General features: G+C 39.0%; 1 protein-coding gene and 1 pseudogene across 2 annotated transcripts in view; both read right to left on the bottom strand.

The window, feature by feature from the left end:
- Positions 1 to 6253: 6253 nt before the first annotated feature.
- The window catches only part of PZP (PZP alpha-2-macroglobulin like), a 73717-nt gene continuing 59469 nt past the window's right edge, over positions 6254 to 20501 (bottom strand). Inside the window, exons 23-36 of one of the 2 annotated variants that reach the window (XM_055280729.2) lie at positions 18995 to 19078; positions 18276 to 18452; positions 17899 to 17986; positions 16419 to 16575; positions 15743 to 15817; positions 15150 to 15330; positions 12631 to 12854; positions 10838 to 11056; positions 10536 to 10663; positions 9928 to 10018; positions 9022 to 9090; positions 8062 to 8164; positions 6983 to 7024; positions 6254 to 6413 (exon numbers count right to left, since the gene is read on the bottom strand). In XM_055280729.2, coding sequence (XP_055136704.2) covers positions 6391 to 6413; positions 6983 to 7024; positions 8062 to 8164; positions 9022 to 9090; positions 9928 to 10018; positions 10536 to 10663; positions 10838 to 11056; positions 12631 to 12854; positions 15150 to 15330; positions 15743 to 15817; positions 16419 to 16575; positions 17899 to 17986; positions 18276 to 18452; positions 18995 to 19078 — 1661 coding nt within the window. In that variant the 3' untranslated portion in view covers positions 6254 to 6390. The remainder of the gene's footprint in view (positions 6414 to 6982; positions 7025 to 8061; positions 8165 to 9021; positions 9091 to 9927; positions 10019 to 10535; positions 10664 to 10837; positions 11057 to 12630; positions 12855 to 15149; positions 15331 to 15742; positions 15818 to 16418; positions 16576 to 17898; positions 17987 to 18275; positions 18453 to 18994; positions 19079 to 20501) is intronic. The other variant, XM_063639689.1, reaches the window with a different exon arrangement.
- On the bottom strand, positions 13787 to 14410 carry LOC129483397 (translationally-controlled tumor protein-like; annotated as a pseudogene).

Below are 20501 nucleotides of genomic sequence, written 5' to 3'. Positions count from 1 at the left end.
AGATGAACTCCAGGGACCTCATCTGTACTTGGACATAATTTAGATGACAAAATCCTAGATTTCAAGCTTGAGAATGGTGCAGTATTATAATGAGACATTATTATAATTGGAAGGGATTATGCATGAGCATATTTTGCACACAGGAGAGCTGCAAATCACTGGGGTCCCAGAGGAAGATTATAGTATCTAGTTGCTGAAGATTGTTCCCCAGTGAACCATGCCTCCTGGTATTCATGACCTTGTGTAGTCTCCTCCCCTTCAATTTGGGCTTGCCCTGTGAATTGCACTAGATAAAAGGTATATGATGGAAGTGATAATGTACGACTTTCAAAATTAGGCTAAGAGGTATTTTAATTTCTTTCTTGGTCCCCTGCAATGCCTGTACTTCAGACACACCCTCTTGGAATCCTGTCACCATTTTGTAAGAATCTGAATCACAAGGACAGGCCACTTGTAGGCACCTTTGTTGACATCCCCAGGTGTTGGCTAGCATTGACTGCATGCTGTATGAGGACATACAGTGTCCAAGACACTTGACTAGTGTCTTGGACACTAGTCAAGTCGAATCTGCAAAAGACTGCAGCCCTAGTCAACATCTGACTGCAACTGTGTGAGAGACCCATGGCAAGCACTTCCCTGGTACGGTTAACCCAGTCAATCCACAGAACCAAGAAAGGGAAAGATTAAATTTTTGTTTTAAACTATTAACTTGTAGATTGATAAAGGGGGCTCATAATTCCATAGACACACATACTCACATACATACTTGGCTTATAGCAGAGACTGGCTAGCTCTGCATCAAATCTCTTTTCCTCTTCTCCTGGCTATACATGTAGAGCATGAAATCATTTGACTGTGTTATGGCTAATGGAATATGGGTAAGTATGATATACATCACATCCAGGTTTGGCACATTAAATCCTCCCAAGGGCTTTTTTCACACTCTTTCTTTCACTGCCTGCTGGATGAACATGTTTTGGAAGTGACACATTGAAGGTAACAAAGCCTCCATCTGCTTGGGTTACTGTGATGAGTCACTGAGTTTTTGCAGTTAATTGTTATTGCAGCTAAGGTAAGATTAAATATGTTGATACACAGTTCAATACACAATTGAAAATAAATTGTCAATATTTTTGGATTGTACTTTGTGTTCATAAGTGAGATTGATATTTAGTTTTATTTTCTGTGCTTCTGGTGATAATTAACTCTTAAAACTCTTATTTGTATACATAATCTTTTTTTATTCACTAAATAGCATATTTAAGATAGGAATTATCACTTTCTTGAAAGCTTGGTAAAGCTTTGTAAAACATTTTTGTGACAGGATCTTTTGCAAATGCTTATTCCCTGGTAGGGTTAACCCAGTCAATCCACAGAACCAAGAAAGGGAAAGATTAAATTTTTAATCTTTAATTAAAAAAGGACCTTTAGGCCTCTCAAAAGAAAGTATAAGAATGCTTATTACTACTGATTCAATTCCTTTATGGTTGTTAGCTGACTTAATTTTTCAATATATTTTCAAGTTGATGTGGATCACTTCAATAATTTTTATATTTCTAGAATATCCTTTTCATCTAAGTTTTCAAATTATCTATTAATCTTTATTTTAATTTTTATTTATTTAATCTTCATTATTATTAAACTTTTAGGATATTAATGTTTTGTTTCTTGAGTCTATCATTTCTTTGACTTCCTTTTTTTGGTTTCTGTTCTTCATAATTTCTTCTGTAAACATCTTTTGTATTTAAAAAATTCATTTTCTAGCTTTTTTTAAGCTCATGTCATCTATTTTTAATTTTTTCTTGATGTTCAATATGTGTAGTTTAGTTTTAGAAAACAAAATTTTAAGTTTTACTTTAAACAACTTTTTTCTTTTTTTTTTTTTCCTTTTTAGAGGCAGGGTCTTGCTCTATCACCCAGGCTAAAGGGAAGTGGTGTAATTGTAGCTCACTGTAACCTCAAATTCCTGGGCTCAAGCTGTCTTCCCACCTCAGCTTCCTGCGTAGCTGGGATTATAGGCGTGAGCCACCACCTCTGACCCAACCCAGGTATTTTGACATTTAATGTTTTAAGTAGTTTTCAGTCCAAATAGTTTTGTGACTTTCATTATTATTCACGTTTAATTTTAAAGTTTCTATGACAAAAAGTTTCAAACAAAACAAAACTAGACAAGACAATATAATGAATCCAGACATACTCACAATACTATAATACTAAAATATATCCACAATGTGCATCCCCAATATCCATTAACCCATGTACAATTTTGCCCTTCCCACATCCCATCCATATTGCTGTCTACATTCCACCATTATACCTCTCCTACTATCATTTGGAAGCAAAATCCTTAAGTATTTGAGTATACGTTTCTAGAAGATAAGGATTTTTTTTTCAAACAAAAGCACAATATTATTGTTGTGTGTAAACATTAGGAAAAATATTTCATATCGTAAGTATTCAAATATTTAGCCGCCACAAATTTCTAATTGCTGATTAAATGTCATAATTTTTTTATGTTGTTTGAATCAAGATCTAATTTAGGTTCATACTTTGTCATTGATTAATGTCTTTTAAATCTCTTTTTAATTTATAAGTTCTTTCTCTTTCTGAGATAATGTATTTATGGGAGAATTTGCAATGTTTTCCTTCATGTACAAATTTTGCAGATTACATCCCCATTATATAATTTAACATGTTCCCGGCCGGGCGCGGTGGCTCACGCTTGTAATCCCAGCACTTTGGGAGGCCGAGGCGGGCGGATCACGAGGTCAGGAGATCGAGACCACGGTGAAACCCCGTCTCTACTAAAAATACAAAAAATTAGCCGGGCGTGGTGGCGGGCGCCTGTAGTCCCAGCTACTCAGAGAGGCTGAGGCAGGAGAATGGCGTGAACCCAGGAGACGGAGCTTGCAGTGAGCCGAGATTGCGCCACTGCACTCCAGCCTGGGCGACAGAGTGAGACTCCGTCTCAAGAAAAAATAAAAAAAAAAAAAAAATAATTTAACATGTTCCTTTGAACTCTGTGTTTTCTGAAAATTAATAGATAAATCTAGGCTTAAGCAGAATTAGCTTTGATTTTTTTTTGGCATTTTTTAACCTCATAGGTAGTATTTTATTCACTTATCAAGATCCCCCGAGTGTCTATTTCACTTTTTGTAATGTTAGAAACTGTTGGTGTGCAAGACTTAAATCCATTATTTCATTATGAGCTGCAAAATGGTGATCTTGGAGTTCAGCTTCTATGTGGGATATAAAAAGCTGCAATAAAATGTTGCTTTCACTGTAAGAAGGAGAAATAAAATGGGATAATATTACAAAACTATAACCTTTCTTGTACTCATCAGTGATCTGAGGTTGCAAGGTAACCAAGTAGAATGGATTGATTCTGAAAATGTTCTATAGGATTTGACTATAAATAAAAATTGATCAAGCTTTGCCGTTAACATTTGTGCATTTTATGGTATATAAATTATATCTTAATAAAAGAGAATTCCATAGCAAATCTTTTTATATGTAACTAGTTTATATAATAAAATATATGTTTTTAATAAGAATACAGTAAGATACCTAGAAATAAATAAATAAGAAATATGTATATATATCCTATATAGAAAAAACTTTAAAATACTGAAACACACATAAGGAGACTTGAAAAATGACAATTAAAAATAAATAAATACAACCTGTTCTTGGATAAGAAAACTCAACCTCAAAAAGCTGACAATGCTCCTTATGTGAATGCACACATTTGATGAGATTCCAACTTTTAAAAAAAAAAAGTTGATTCTAAAGTTCATATGAGAAAATAAACAAAGGCATAGTTGAGAAAAAATCAGAAAAATAAGAGCAATGATGAGGAACTATCCCTGTGAGATATTAAAACATATTATAAAGTTATGACAATTAAAATAATGTGATATATGAATACACAGAGAGAGCAAAGAAACAGACTATAAATTCATTAAATACTCCACAAAATGTGTGGAAATTTAGTATAGGATAAAGGCATCCTTTCAAATTAGTGTGCTATGGGTGAACTATTTAATAAAAGCTTGTGAGATTAAGTTGTATTTATGCTTCACTCTTGTGTGGAATTGTATGCTTTTTCTTATCTACTGTTGTCTCTGTAAGACAATTATGTACTTCTGCACATTGTCATGTAGCTTGTGTGCCTGCCTGTGAGAAAAGTCACAGCACCCCACCATCAACCTTATTATTAAAGCATTAAAGCCAGGCTTGGTCATGTGACTTGCTTTAGCCAACAGAATGTAAGTGAAATTGACATACAGCTCATTGGAGCAGAAGCATTGAGTCATTGCTTGATTCAGTTATTTCTCTTTTCCCTCTTCCAGGAGAGTGGCACATTCTCATAAACAGTACTTTGAGCTAGAGTTGAAACCGACTCAATAATCCCATAGACTGTTCTTTTGGATAAACATAGAAATTGACCTTTCTGGTCTTAAAACTTGAAACTTATATTTGTTTTATCTGACTTCCTTCCTCAGGAAAGGACCTTTAGGCCTCTCAAAAGAAAGTATAAAAGAACTGAAACTCACCAGATCACCACATCCAGACAATGAGACATTGGATCCCTCATTCATCATAATTGCTTCCTTGCCCCTCCCTAGTTCCTGTTTTCTTACACGTTGTCACATTTGTTCCCTGCTATATAAACCCCTGGTTTTAGTTGGTCAGGAAGATGGATTTTGAACTGAACTCCCATCTTCTCAGCTGCAGGACCCAATTAAAGCCTTGTTCCTTGGCAATATTTGTCTCAGTGATTGGCTTTCTGTGCAGCAAGCAGCAGGACCTAGACTGGACCCCTGGTATTTCAGTAATAGAATCTGTTGTTATTTTCATTTCTCAATGAGAAAGTCGAAGCAGTGAGGTTAAACAACTGCCCTACAAAGGACATGAACTCAAAAGAAGACATTAATGCGGCCAACAAACGTAAGAAAAAAAGCTCAACGTCACTGATCATTAGAGAAATGCAAATCAAAACGACAATGAGATACCATCTCATGCCAGTCAGAACGGTGATTAATAAAAAGTCGAGAAACAACAGATGCTGGTGAAGTTGCAGAGAAAAAGGATTGCTTGTACTCTGTTGGTGGGAGTGTAAATTAGTTCAACCATTGTGGAAGACAGTGTGTGGCAGTTTCTCAAAGATCTAGAGGTGGAAATACCATTTGACCCAGCAATCCCATTGCTGGGTATATACACAAAAGGATATAAATCATTCTACTATAAAGATATAAACATACATGCACATGTATGTTCACTGCAGCACTATTCACAATAGCAAAGGCATGGAATCAACCCAAATGCCCATCAATGATAGACTGTGTAAAGAAAACATGGTACATATACACCATGGGATATTATGCAGCAATAAAAAGGAATGAAATCATGTCCTTTGCAGGGACATGGATGAAATAGGAAGCCATTATCCTCAGCAGACTAATGCAGGAACAGACAACCAAAAATCGCATGTTCTCACTTATAAGTGGGAGCTGAACAATGAGAACACATGGACATATCATGGGGAACAACACACATTGCCACCTGTAAGGGAGAGTTTGGGGAGGGAGAGCATCAGGAAGAATAGCAAATGGATGCTAGGCTTAATACCTAGGTGGTGGGTTGACCTGTGCAGCAAACCATTATGGCACATGTTTATCTGTGTAACAAACCTGCACATTCTACACATGTACCCTGGAATTTAAAATAAAAGTTGAAGAAAAAGAAAGAAACCCTCACCGGGGGAAGGGATAGTGGAAAATAAATAAGTAAATAAATAACTGCCCTAGTGACTTAATTGGTGAGGCAGGGATGGAATCAAGATTCGAACCTAGGCAGTTTGGCTCTAGTGTCTAGAATTTAACCACTGTACAATACTGCCTCTTTCCAACATATTCTCCATTTACTCCAATCATTTTTGCCTCCTGTCAAATCAATTTTTGATGCTTTTGCTTAGGATATTCCTTCTCAAGAAATATTTATGCCTTCCTAATTATTAATCAGTACTACATACTTTTGCCTTTAGCTCCTAAGTAAAATCTTCATAGATGAAAGAACATTTTTTTTCTAATGTCTCTTAGAACTTATTTAAAATTATCCTTGATTTGACTTTATATCCACATTTGGAATACAAGCAAATATGTTATACAACTGTATTCTTTATATTATTTGAAACAATATAACTCATCATGTGAACATGTTATTAATGTCTGATGAATGATGCAACAAGTGATAGTGTGACCAGAAATACATATTTATTCAGCAAATCTTTTTAGTGTCTATTTTAGAGACACAAATAACTCCATTCCTTCTAAGTAAATGTATAGGATAGGACAGAGAATCCACCAAAATATACAGCCTGTATGGTCCTCAAACATTTCCATGCTCTGTATCTATGGAGAAAAGAAAAACGTAAGGAGGTTGTACGGTTTCCTGGGGAGCATTCAGTTGAGTGTAGGCAGCAGAGTGAGCTTACGCAGGGTCAGCAAACTTTGTCTGTGAAAGGCCAGATGGTAATTATTTTAGGTTTATATGCTATGTGGTCTGTCATGACTAATCAGCACACAAAGGCAGCCATAGACGATGTTAATAATAAGTGTGGCTATGTGCCAATAAAGCTTTATTTACAAAATTAAGTGTAAGGCTAGGTTTGGTTTGAGGCGTGTGATTAGTTGACCATTGTGTTGAAGGAAGCCCAATTAGCTGTGAAGTGAAATGTTGCTTTTAGAGACAGCTGTCCTACAAATAACCAAAGCTTATTGACTTTTCTGGGAGTGAATATCTGAAATTGGAGAGTCCACTACAGAATAGGCATGCTACGCCACAGTTTTTTCTTGGTGTGAAGACATGCCATGTGGATTGTCTCAGATGTATGAAAAGCCTCATAGAGAATTTAAAATGCAGGGCCCTTGGAGAGTGGGTTAATGCCATCTAGTACGGGTCATAAGCTGTGAACTCTTACCTGTGCTGCAGGGGGCGATATATTCAGCAACCACAGACTCATCTGAAAAGTACGTTGGGTGAAGGAAGAAACGAAAGATCTATGAACCAGGGACCATGGTAAATCTGTCTAGTCACTTTACTACTGGCGAAAAGCACGCCCTATCAGAATTGTCAAAACTTCATGTAAATAGACCAGGATTCAACAGGATCATTAACATATTTATATTCTCTTTCCCTGAGACCAGAGATGGGGATTGAAGCCTGTTCAGAAGGCAGCTGTTCAAATTTTAAATTCTTGGGAAGATGATCATAATTGCACTAACCTGTAGTTCTCTCTTCCATGACGTCTCTGCTTCTATTCACTTTGTTCAGCTTGCTCCCTTAATTCCTTTTCTAAGATTATTGTTCCAGCTTGAAACACTCCTCCTACTTCTATAGACCCCCCAAATTCCATTCATCCTCTAGGATCCAAACCAGATCTTTCTTCCTGTTTGTTCTTCCTGAGCACCAGCCTTCTGTGCTGTTTTTGCCTCTCAAACTTATTGCTTAGCTCACTAACACTCATTTGTCACTAATAGTCTTTCCTGTTATGTAATATTTTTATCTGTGTTATGTTATCTATGTCTCTAAACTACTTGAAAGCAGTGACTATATATTATCATTCTTTTCAATTCTTAAGTTTCTGACTCAAGAAACACTAATTGATAAATTTGTTCAGTAAGTTTTTTTTTTGTTTTGTTTTGTTCTTTTTTTTTGAGATGGAGTCTCGCGCTGTCACCCGGGCTGGAGTGCAATGGCGCGATCTCGGCTCACTGCAACCTCTGCCTCCCAGGCTTACACGATTCTCCTGCCTCAGCCTCCAAAGTAGCTGGGATTACAGGCACACACCACCACACCCGGCTAATTTTTTGTATTTTTAGTAAAGATGGGGTTTTGCTATGTTGGCCAGACTGTAGTAAGTCGTTTTTATAGTGTACATCTTGGAGGAAAGAAACAAAAGATTAATGTTGACTAAGTGGCCTAAGAACAGGATCAACTGTCACAACAGGATCCATTTCTTGGCTCTGGTTAAGATTGTTTCATTTTTCTCTCACTCACCTGTCTCATAGTAATCATAGACTTTAACAGTTGCTGGCTTCAAGTCTCTTACTGGGATGTCTTGCAGAACCGTGAAGGAAAAACTTAGCGTCTGATTTGTCACCTAAAAGGAAAAGTGGGAGTAATCAAGAACCTAGAAAGCCTCCTTCTTTCTCCCATGAGCAAAACATTGTTGTTCTTTGACTCTTTTTCACCAATGTCTTTAGGTGAGCAGACATTTGTGGATGTCAAGATGGGTTTTAGAATGCATCCTTGGGAACTCTATTTAGTCAACAGATTTTCACAGATTTTTTTCTAAACAACTGAGCCAGCCCTATTCTTTTGTAGTCCCTTGTTATGAGATTAACTCTCTGGGCCCATGTGAATGTGTTCTAAGCTAGAGAAACATGGTTTCATACAATCTGTAATTAAAACGACAAAGTATTCTTTCTGTTTGGATACATAAAACATTTTCTTTGTTTTATGGTCATATTTGAAAATATTCATAAAACCCACATTTTATTTTATGGTGACATTTTAGAATGTTACCATTATCATTAGTCAACCACTGGGGTCATATTCATTCGTTTTGTGGAGGTGGTCTTTAAAATAACAGGAATGCATGATAACCTTTAGTCCTATTGATTTATCACTTCAAATTTAATATTTATTCATATTATCGGGGAGTGGGGTCTTTAAAACAACAGGAATACATGGTACACCTTTTTTTCTATTGATTCTATACTTTAAATTTCATGGAAATATTCATATTCCAATTTTAACATAATTAAAAATAGAACAGAACACTACAGGGAGTTCAAAGATTTCCCCTCTTATTCTTCTTGGAATAGATAAACTTTCTGGAAGAACATTACTAATGATTGTTTTCCTCATATTACTGGCTATTTACTATTCTAGTAAAGAGACTCACTTAGAAAGATGACCCATATGTAGTCTCAGCCAGGATGTCAGAGCCCTCACCTGTTCCACATAAATGAGGACATGGTTGTTGCTCACTTCTGTCCGGCTCACGGAGCTGGATCTTTCAAGCTGGAGAGAATTAGAAAACTTGAGTTAAAGTTAGAGAACAGATGTGAAAATGCTGTGAGATCTAGAGCAGATTGTAATAAGGGACAAACGGTCATTCTCTGAAGAGAAGAAAGCTAATTGTTTTCAGGTCAGGAGTTCCACTATTCTTCAATATCCAAGTAACACATTAGACCCTCTGGCATCTTTTTTTTTTTGAGACGGAGTCTCACTCTGTTGCCCAGGCTGGAGTGCAGTGGCGCAATCTCGGCTCACTGTAAGCTCCGCCTCCCGGGTTCATGCCATTCTCCTGCCTCAGCCTCTCCGAGTAGCTGGGACTACAGGCACCCGCCACCACGCCTGGCTAATTTTTTGTATTTTTAGTAGAGACGGGGTTTCACCGTGGTCTCAATCTCCTGACCTTGTGATCCGCCCGCCTCGGCCTCCCAAAGTGCTGGGATTACAAGCGTGAGCCACCGCGCCCGGCCTCTGGCATCTTTGATAATTTTAGTTCACGATGATTTTTTCCCTTCTCAAATTTTTAGTGCGTATCAGTCAGTTTGGGATTTAAACCATATCCTATCTTTCTTGGGTGGTTTTATTGTTTTGTGCCCAAGTGCTTTAAATTCCTAACTAAACTATGAGTGGCCTAAGGATAGGGACTCCTCATGCATTTCTCTGGTATCACATATGTCCCTTAGCTTACGGCCAAGTAAATAGTTCATTTACTTCTTGGGTTTGGGGAAAATATTTTTTTGGGGGCAGGATGCTGTTGACATGGTTTTGCTATTGGTATGGTCTTAGTTTGGAGATACGGAACATACTTTTGAATGAAGTCTATTAGGATTAAAATACACCTACCATTTTTACTGTTGGTTTCAGGGGAATAAAACCAGATACCATCTTTACATCAACAATCACCATATTGGAAGCAGGACGGTTTCCTGTGTAACTGTAGTGTCAAAGGAAAAAGAAGTTAGGATTTTATACGTGAAAGAAAGCCAAATTTCTGCTTTCAAAAGTCCCTTTAAGCCTGTCCATCTTCAAGAAGTTGTCCGTAACAATATTCTACAAAGTTCTGTGTTCCCTGGACATGTGCAACGTTGACATTGGACACATGAATATACATCAGATCCACCACTTGCTAAAATTACAGATGTTTAAGCATCACCCCAAAACTATCAAATCAAAATCTTTGGTAGTGAATCTTGCTAATTGGCACTTTTAACATATCTATGGTTTTTGCACACCTCATCTATACGGTTCATTTGTTATTTAGTATATACTGCTTTTATATTTTTAGTAGAGAAAGGATCACGTCATAATGATAAAAGGCGAAATTCATTTATAGATCTATCAATTCTAAATTATATTAATCTAATAACATAGCTTCCAGATGGACTATTAATTTCTGTTAATTCCAAGTTGCTTTTGGGCCAAAGATAGGTGATTAGGTCAGAACATCTTACCTGATGGTCAGTGAGATCTGGAAGCTGGTGTGGGCTTTGTGTCCATCACAAGTTTGCGGCACAGTCTGCACTTTTAAAGCAAATGGGGAGTCCTCTTTCTCTGGAAGAATATTGTATTTCATGGATGTCTGTGAAACAGCAAAGACACTATCAGTTTCTCTCTTTTTCTGGGACCGCTCACTTCCTCATTACTTAACGTCTCCAGAGGTGCCCTTTACTTTCCCAGGAAGGAAGGAACAGAGTTTCCATTTCAATTGGCAAGTTTAAAGTTGACTCTCACCCATATAACCTTGGAGCCCTACCTGAAGATACACACATCTTTCCCCAGTTACTGTTATGACATATTCTCCAGGGAGCTCTGGCAATGAGATCTGCTGCAGTAACAGGAGGTTGTTGTTGTCTACTTGGAAATTTGTAGAAAAGGTCTGTGAATCCTGAACGGTGACCTGTGCAGTTTTCTCAGTTCTGGTGAAAGTGGCTGCTCCATACCTGGACAGGGCATGGAGAGCCACCACTGTGTCCTGGAAGAGATGAGTGGACAACCGCCCCAAAGAGTAAATTTTTGGCATCTGGGATTTTCCCCCGAAGTCTGTGTTAGCCTGCCATGAGGGAAGCTGGCTTTTTACCCCTAAAGTAGATCTTCACTAATTGCCTTTCCTTTTTCTCTGCCTTTCAGGCATTATCAAAATCATGCTGCAGTTTCTCCAAATGAAATAAAAGGCGAATAATGTTTATTAATTTCACAGTTTATTTTCATTGACAGTCATTTTGGATATGTCCTTCAAAGAACAGGTCTAAAACTAAGAAGTTAAGACAAAAATAGTAACCATTTTTAAGTAGATGATTGACCAGTTAGATGGAAGAGTGATAAAAATTTACTGTACATGAAAATGGTATGAGACAAGTTGCACTTTCTTTTCTTTTTACCTTCATCTAGCTTGTTTTTATTTCCCCCACCAAATCTCTCTGAAAAACAAAAGTTTCACTATGGAGATCCTAACTGTTGAAAGAAGACATGTAGGAGGGAAAAGCCAGACACTCTGGGTGTTTAATACAATCATTTATGCTCTCGATAAAATATTTTTAGAATTATGCTAGAAAAATAAATTTTCAAGAGCTTCAGCTTAAAAAAGATCAACTTAGAGAAAGTAAGAAGAGCACTCTCAGGGAAAGTAGAAAGGAGTGAAGAAGCTGAGTTCCTTGGAGTAGTTGAAATGGAACTTCTCATTCCGAAAAGATCAAGTGGATTCTGGCCGGGCGCGGTGGCTCACGCTTGTAATCCCAGCACTTTGGGAGGCCGAGGCGGGCGGATCACAAGGTCAGGAGATCGAGACCACGGTGAAACCCCGTCTCTACTAAAAATACAAAAAATTAGCCGGGCGTGGTGGCGGGCGCCTGTAGTCCCAGCTACTCGGAGAGGCTGAGGCAGGAGAATGGCGTGAACCCGGGAGGCAGCGCTTGCAGTGAGCCGAGATCGCGCCACTGCACTCCAGCCTGGGTGAAAAAGCGAGACTCCGTCTCAAAAAAAAAAAAAAAAAAAAAAAAGATCAAGTGGATTCTACTTAGTCACTGTACTTTTAATCACACATTTTTGGGGGGATACATCTTAGACGATTTCTTGTTAGATTCTGAAGATGTCTGGAACGTTGATTCCCAACTGGAGGAAATTTTTTCTTGTTTCAATTGGAAGTGGGGTGCTACTGGCATCTAATGGGGAGAGGCCAGGGATGCTATTGAACATTTTATAAGGCTGAGGATAGCTCCTTTTACCACGATGATGTGGCTCCAAATGTCAATAGTGTTGATGCTGAAAAACTCTGGTCTAGAATGTGTCCAATGACCATAGCATGGCTTTAGAGGGTAAAGATGCTCGTTGTAAGTCTCCATGTTGCTAATATATTAACATAGGGCTTAGTGAAAAGTGTTATGGGGGATGTCTTAAGTCTTTCCTTAAAATTTTCATGGTCCTCAAATATTCCTAAATACTTCTTCTATGATTTAATAATTGCCTTCTCTTTTCCATTAACTGTCCTACTTTTAAGCCTCCCAATTGCCAACTGAACCTGGAGCAGAAGACCCTTTGGGAACCACTGACCTGGGTGGAGGAGAAACCGCCCTGAGAGTTCTGCTGCTTCATGATCCACTTCACAATGTTAGTTGCAGAGGTCAGGTCCTCTGAGGTGGGGGCTGGCTGGGCTGTGAGATAAGCGAGGAGCACATAGGATGTCATCTCCACCTCAGCAGAGGGAGCCTGGGGTTGGTAAAAATGCCCCACTGGTGCCTGGGGTTTCTGAGGGCGCTCCCAATGGACAAGGTTGTCTTAAGGGTGAGAAAAAGGAGATAATTGTAACTCGTAAATAAGTAATTATAACTGGCAAATAAGAGAATGCACATTCATAATACATGGAGCCGAAAATAATACAGGAGAAGCAAGGTCTTCTCTGTCATAAACTTCTGAAACTCACTAACTCACACTTCTATGCCAAACTTGATTCGTCCTGTGGGGCGAAGGTAGGGTAGGTTGATGGAGGAAGAAGCATAGAGCATACTCACCAATCTCTCCAATGTTATTTTAGTTGGACTGATGAAAGAGAAAAGTGGTAGAGAGAGTTCTTTTATTGTTTGTGATATTTCCTGAGAATTGCAGGATAGACTAGAATATAAAACCTAACTATTGATCTCATATGACTTTTGTGATGCTGTCTCTGGCAAATAGAGATAAAAATACTTTGAAAATGTTATTGCATTTTCTGTTTGTTGTACCTCTTTTCTTTCTTTTTTTTCTCCCCAACCGAATCAGTCCCTTTTTGTTCTTTTGGTAACCTCTTCCAGAGTTAACTACTTCTATTGTAGGTGATGAAATGTATAAGGCTCCACTTCAAATGTTGGCACTGCTATAAGCATGTTCTTTCCCGTTAATTCAAATCAGAATTAAAACTTTTGATTCTTGTTTTTTTTTGGTACTCCAGCCTCAGAAATAGTTTCCACTGTAGAAGTTATCTTACGGCAGTCGTGTTCTTTCTAGTAGTGGTCTACAATCACACTCTAGTTTCTCCAAGAACACTACAAGATAGATTGAGTTTAAATATGTACTAAACTAAACGACACTCTTTCAAATGAGTTTGAATGCATTTTATTTTTAGACAACATTTATGACATTTTTTCCTTAAAAACAATGCCTCTGCTCCAAATAAATCATGGTCAAAATAAATGAAGATCTCAAGATGACATCAGTTCCACTTGTCTAAGTCCTGGTGTTGTGTGGATGACAAGCAGAAGCCAGTTATGATGACAGGTGATACATCCAAAGTAACGGCCAAATTTGTTAACATTTTTCCATTTCTAAACCATGGAAAATCACTATGGAGTCACACCATCCTCATGGTAGTCCAGCAGAGGCACCATGCCATGTGAGTTCATGTTTTCACTAATAAAGAACTGGTAGTTTTTATTGCTTCTTGACCTTTTGGCTAAGATCAAGTGAAGAATTGGTAGTTTTTGAGATTAGCAAGAGTGTGCTTGATTTGTTCTGCAGCTCCCGTTATAAAAGGTTTTACTCTTTCTGGTCTCTGTTCTTTAAGTTTGTCTTTGATTTTATGTCAGCTTTGATGTACTTCTTGTAGGCTTCTTTTGTGAAGTTGGTTCCTGCAAGTGATTGTTCCTGACAACATCAACACCAATGATTACTCTCTTTCCAGTACCTTCGCCTTGGGAAACTTCAGTGAATGCATTTCCACCAATAAGCGAGTCATCAATGTCACCCTTTGTCCTATTGACCATCTTCCCCTCCACCTCCAGGCACAGTCCTTCCTCCATCTCTGGATCTTGTAAATGTCAGAGAACATCTCAGCGTGGCTGATGAGATCCTGGTAGATAATTATGATGGTAGCTGAAAGGAGACTACAGCAGCGCTAGCTTAGCAGGAGCCCAGAGCATGAAGCGAGCATGGTGCAGCCAGGACGGCGTTGGGTGGGCGTTTGGGGGTATGGAAGAGCTGTTGTACCTCTTTTCATTCAATTAAGTAGGCAGAAATCATGAGAAAATGAATCTATTTGTCTATTATATTGGTTTTAGCAAGTAGAAATAAAATTGCATAATTTATCTGCAGCATTATGTCTATTATGTTCTGTTCTGTATAACATATGCAATCCCAGAGAAGATAGTTTTATAAGAGGTGCTCTGATCTCACAATGTATGACTTGGCTAAGGAATTACAGATGAAGCTTGTGGATTTCAGCAGGAATATATTTCTCTTCTTTTTGTAGATTCAGTATAAATGGAAATGGAAATTTGGTACCATTTGCTGTTTGTTCTCACCTTTTTTTGCACAGTTTTTAAAAAAACTTTTATTATTTATTTATTTATTTTTTAAATTTTATTTTATTTTAAGTTCTGGGGTACATGTGCAGGATGTGCAGGTCTGTTACATAGGTGTGCCATGGTGGTTTGCTGCACCTATCAACCCATCACGTGGTTATTAGGTCCCGCAGGCATTAGCTATTTATCCTGATGCTCTCCCTCTCCGCACCTCCCAGACAGGCCCCAATGTGTGCCGTTCCCCTCCCTGTGTCTATGTGTTCTCATTGTTCAGCTCCCACTTATAAGTGCTCTCACCTTCTTTCACAGCTTCCTTATTAAGTGAGTTCAGTATTTCTCTATTCTGATTTTGCTTTCCTAGTAGGGAAAAGGCATAGGCCAGCAATGCCTTGGTGTAGACATGGCTCCCATGGGTCCCCTCCTTTGCTACATTCCAGGCTGACTCCAGGCAGAACACAGCATTGCGAACAACAGGGTGCTGTAAAGGCAAAAAGGTGGTTGTGTCAAACTAGGGTGAATAGAGGGCAGAGCAAGCCGAGAGCTGGATATTGACAGTCAGATGTTATTAATGGGTTTCAGATGGATAGGCAGACAGCTAGATATTCATCAAATTTAAATAGAAAAATATTTTGATCTCTTCACTTTATAGTTCAATCTTAAAGAATAAGACAAGAGAACCTGTTTTTAGGATTGGTTTTGATACATAGTCTAAGGGCGTTACTGGGCAAGTGTAAATCCCTCTTAATGCATCAACCAAAGAGCTTATCAGTCTGAGAAATGCCTCATCATTGAACCAAAAGAGACTTGAGACTCAGCCCTTAGCAGGGTGGCATTCCAGACAGCAGGTCTACAGTTTTCATGGTAGGGAATGGGATTGAGCTGGTACCTACAGTGACTGGGAGAGGAATTTCCAGAAGGGCAATAGTAACATAGGTGGAGAGGGTCACTTCATCTTCTACACCTCCCTGTGAATACAACATTGATTTGATTAATTTCAGTGCCAAGTGTTAGTATATTCTCTTCTGTTGTTTGATGGAAACACCTCTCAGTATCTGTTTCTATCAGGTAAGGTAATGCCCCCATTCAAAGTATACCATTTCCTTCTCTCTCTCTCTCTCAACAGGATCTTGCTCTGTAGCTCAGGCTGGAGTGCAGTAGCAGTGTCACACATGGCAGCCTCAAGCTCCTGGGCTCAAGCAATTCTCCTGCCTCAGCTTCTCAAGTAGCTGCAACTACAGGCACAGGCCACCATGCCTGGCTAATTTTGTAAAATGTTTTTTGTAGAGACTGGGTCTTGCTATGTTGCCCAGGCTAGTCTTAAACTCCTGGGCTCAAGTGATCCACCTGCCTTGGCCTCCCAAAGTGCTGTGATTCTATGTGTGATCCACTGCATCTGGCCCAATTTCTTCCTTCTCTGTAGAAGGTTTAATACTCTTTCCCTGATGCCATCCCACATCATCCAGGACTTCATCTTTGCAATTTCCTTGTGCCTCCTTCCTCCCCTCACCCCTGGGGGATGTTACGTTGATGTGTGTCATAGGCTGAGAAGTTCGTGGAACAGTTCACCTTTATGGCATTGTTGAGCAGTGACCCAGAGCTCCTGAAACAGCCATTGTCCTTCTGCATCTGGGAGAGCCACATAAGAGATTGGGTGATGTGTGCTTCATCAATGAAGATGTAGGATCGAGCCTGGGCAAAAGTCTTCAGTACAAAAGCTGTGAGCCTAGGGGGAGGAAAAATGCAGTGCTGAGACTCTTTTCATTGAGCACTTTACTGCTGTGTTTTGTACACACAGGCTCCCCCACCACAGTGTGCCCCAAGAAAGTCAATCAGCTATTACTGAGAGTTTGGAGACTTTTTCTTTTTCACTTGGAAATTTCTTTTTCTTTTTTCTTTTTTTTGCTGCCACATGTTGTTCAATTCATTACCAACCTGTCCTTGCTTCCTAAAGCATTTCTATGCCACTTTAGAGGTTCAGGTTCCTTCTAGTTTTCTTGGTTGGTTAACTAAGGCATTTGCTTTTACACTGTGGGCTTTATGCATTTATTTCCTTTCCTAGATTTCTTAGCTTACTTTTTGTAGTTTTAACTCTAATCAGCTAACTTCTAATGCTCTGCTTCAGTAAATATTTCCCTCCATCATCCTGCCCTTCCACTTTTTTTTCCCCTGTGTTTGCCTGTGTGGTAAAACTACAAAGAGAGGGAGAAAGTAGTAAGGTATGCTCTGTCAGTAACGGTTGTGGTTTTTTCTAGCATTTTTCTAACACCTCTTAGTGCTGAGCAACAATTTACAGGGGCAAGTTACAAACTTATAATGTTCCCTTAGTAACATGAGAAGGAAGAGGGTCTGGGTATATTGGATTAAAAAAATCAACCTAAAAGTGTTCTCAATTTTGCCACTTATTAGATGTTTGCTCCTGACACATTTATTTATCCACACTGAATATCAGTTTTCTCTTCTGTAAAATGAAGCTAATAACTCTCACTTCCCAGGGTAGCTATAAGAATTAAATAAGGTAACATTATGGTTTAGAAATGGTTTCTCCACCAAAACTCATGTTAAAACTTAATCCCCAATGTGGTAGTATTGAGAGGTGGAGCCTTTAAGAGGTGAATGGATCATGAGGGTTCTGCTCTCATGAATGGATGAATCCATTCCTAGATTAAAGGGCTATCATGAGAGTTGGACTGGTGGCTTAATAAGAAGAGGAGGAGATGCTAGCCCAGTCTCTACGAAGTAAAACAAAGAAAATAAAAGAAGAGAAGGAGAGACCCGAGTGAGCACATTCAATCCTCTAGCCATATGATGCCCTGCATCACCGTAGGACTCCTCAGAGTCCACACCAGCAAGAAGACTCTCAACTAGATGCAGCCCCTAGACTTTGGACTTATCAGCCTTCCTAGCTGTAAGAAATAAATTTCTTTTCTTTATAAATTACCTAGTTTCAGGTATGCTGTTATAAGCAACAGAAAATGGACTAAGACAGGTAATCTATATGCACGTTCTGAACTCATAGTTGAAACTCAGAATAGATTTTCTTTCTTACCAAGTGTTGCCCTGGTTCCTGCCATATCGTTCCCCAAAGGTGCTGTAGGAGCCATCTTGGTGTTTGTAGTTCAGCTGTCTCTGGTAACCTGAAATGGAAGGCTTCAGATGGTTCATGAAGCATTAAAGAAAGGCAGGCCATCCATATGTTTAGGCTGATGCATCCAGGAGCCATGGACATTTTATGACCTCCTGTGGTCTGCCATAGTTTTGTGAATGTTATGGATATATCAAAACACAACATCCTATTAGAGCGTGGGAAGATTGTTGTTTTCATAAAAATTATCATCATGGGTTAATATTCGATGATATAACTGAAGCCTAATTGGGAAAAGTTTCATTAGAGTAACAAAGTAAATTTTTCTCTGTCTCAGTTACCAGTGATGAGATGGCCAACGGCCTTGGCCTTGATATCCTGCGTCAGCTGCTGGGTTTCATTCAGATAGTTCAAGACATAGATGTTAGGAGCAAATAGGACCATGTTCTGTTCTCCACAGCCATATGGCATCTGGAGGAGATTTTGTATATTTTGCATAGCAGAACCTAGTATGTCACCTGGGGAATGTGAAAGATTAGATGTCAGAATAATTTCAGTTCATGAATAGCCAACATTATTAACAAAAATGGCTTTTATATTCACAGTCTATCATTTAGGTAAGAGAAAAGTTATATACACAGAGTGTGACTTCCAGGATCCTAATAAGAATAGCTGCTATCGCCTGTAATCCCAGCACTTTGGGAGGCTGAGGCCAGCGGATCATGAGGTCAGGAGATCGAGACCATCCTGGTGAACACAGTGAAACCCCGTCTCTACTAAAAATACAAAAAAATTAGCCAGGCATGGTGGTGGGCGCCTGTAGTCCCAACTACTCAGGAGGCTGAGGCAGGAGAATGGCATGAACCCGGGAGGCGGAGCTTGCAGTGAGCCGAGATCACATCACTGTACTCCAGCCTGGGCGACAGAGCCAGACTCTGTCTCAAAAAAAAAAAAAAGAATAGCAGCTATCAAGAACTTGATAATTCAAATACAAATATGTAGATAAGATGTACAGTGGCAACTCTTTTGGCCCAAGTTTACTAAATGGAAGGTGACTCACCCAGAACTGAGAAAGAAGCTCTGGCAGATTCTTTGACCACATTTGATGGGAGCTTCAAGGACAACTGCTCAGACACATCAGCACCTTTAGAAACAGACAGCCTATGTTAAAGGAGGACATCTATGATTACAATATAATTTAGTGATTATAATGTAGTGAGAGCTTCAGAGCCACACTCCCTGGATATGGTACTGGCCCTGCTTTGTGACCTTGGGTAAATTGTGATGATTTGATGAAAAAATACATGTAAAACATTCAGAACAGTATCTGCAACATATTCAATTTCAATGAATGTGAGCAATTGTTATTATTGTGGTTATTTTATTATTAGAGTTAGCAGTAATATTATTATATCTCCTTGTGGAACTCTGGGTGCAAGGAATAAGAATTTGACTTAATGACTACCTTTGATAGTCTAATTGCTTTCGGCACTGTGTGACTTCCAGAGTCCTTCCTCTTCTCATTTAACTATATTTTTGCATTGCTGTGCTCAGCAGCTTTCTAAAAGAAGCCTAAGACTTAGTGGGGGAACTATCGCTCTCCACTTTTGTAGCAATATTAAGACTTATACCCATAATAATACAAGTTATTTTACTGCCTCCCTTACTCTATATAATATTTGAATGAAGTCCCATGTTTATAAATAGATAACGTGAGTATACCTTAAATTAGTCCTTCTCAAATGACAAATACAGTGTTGTATACACCGTGGACATAAAACTAATAATGTGGCAGTGCTGTAAAAAAGCTACAACTAGTTCTTAATGATATGATGAAGTTAAATGTAAATTATTTTCTGACACAGAAAACACACATTTTTAGTGAGATGGGTAGAAAATGCTATATGTTTTGTCAGCAGCTGTTTTAGAGACCATCTCTTGGGATTCGAACTTATCATGACCCTGCTCTCTTTAGTTTTTGTTGTTGTTGTTGTTGTTTGTTTGTTTGTTTGTTTGAGACAGAGTCTCACTCTGTCGCCCAGGTTGGAGTGCAGTGGTGCGATCTCGGCTCACTGCAACTTCCCCCTCCCCGGCTCAAGCGATTCTCATGCCTCAGCCCCCCATGTAGCTGGGACTACAGGCGCCCGCCACCAGGCCTGGCTAATTTTTGTATTTTTAGTAGAGACAGGGTTTCACCGTGTTGGCCAGGCTGTTCTCAAACTCCTGACCTCAAGTGATCCTCCCGCCTCAGCCTCCCAAAGTGCTGGGATTACAGATGTGAGCCACCACACCCGGCCAACCCTGCTCTCTTTCTACCTCATCCTGGGACACCCTAAGCTTCTGAAGCTGGGCTTGTCAGTGAGCAGCCACAGGGCCATCCAGGTAAAAGCTACGTATGAACCAAGAAAGCCCAGGTATTAGTCCTGTCTGTACCACCTGAGTCCCATTAACTTGCTCTCTTGGGCTCAATGTCTTCATCTGTAAAACATACATAAAGAAATATTTAGTATTATGCTGCCTTTCATGGAACACTCTGAAAACTGGGAGATAATATGAATGCGCATGGT

Source organism: Symphalangus syndactylus, chromosome 5, assembly GCF_028878055.3.
Source record: "Symphalangus syndactylus isolate Jambi chromosome 5, NHGRI_mSymSyn1-v2.1_pri, whole genome shotgun sequence".
In the NCBI taxonomy this organism is placed as follows: domain Eukaryota; kingdom Metazoa; phylum Chordata; class Mammalia; order Primates; family Hylobatidae; genus Symphalangus; species Symphalangus syndactylus.
The sequence above is the reverse complement of the archived record's forward strand: the minus strand, read 5'-3'. Positions and strand labels throughout refer to the sequence as shown.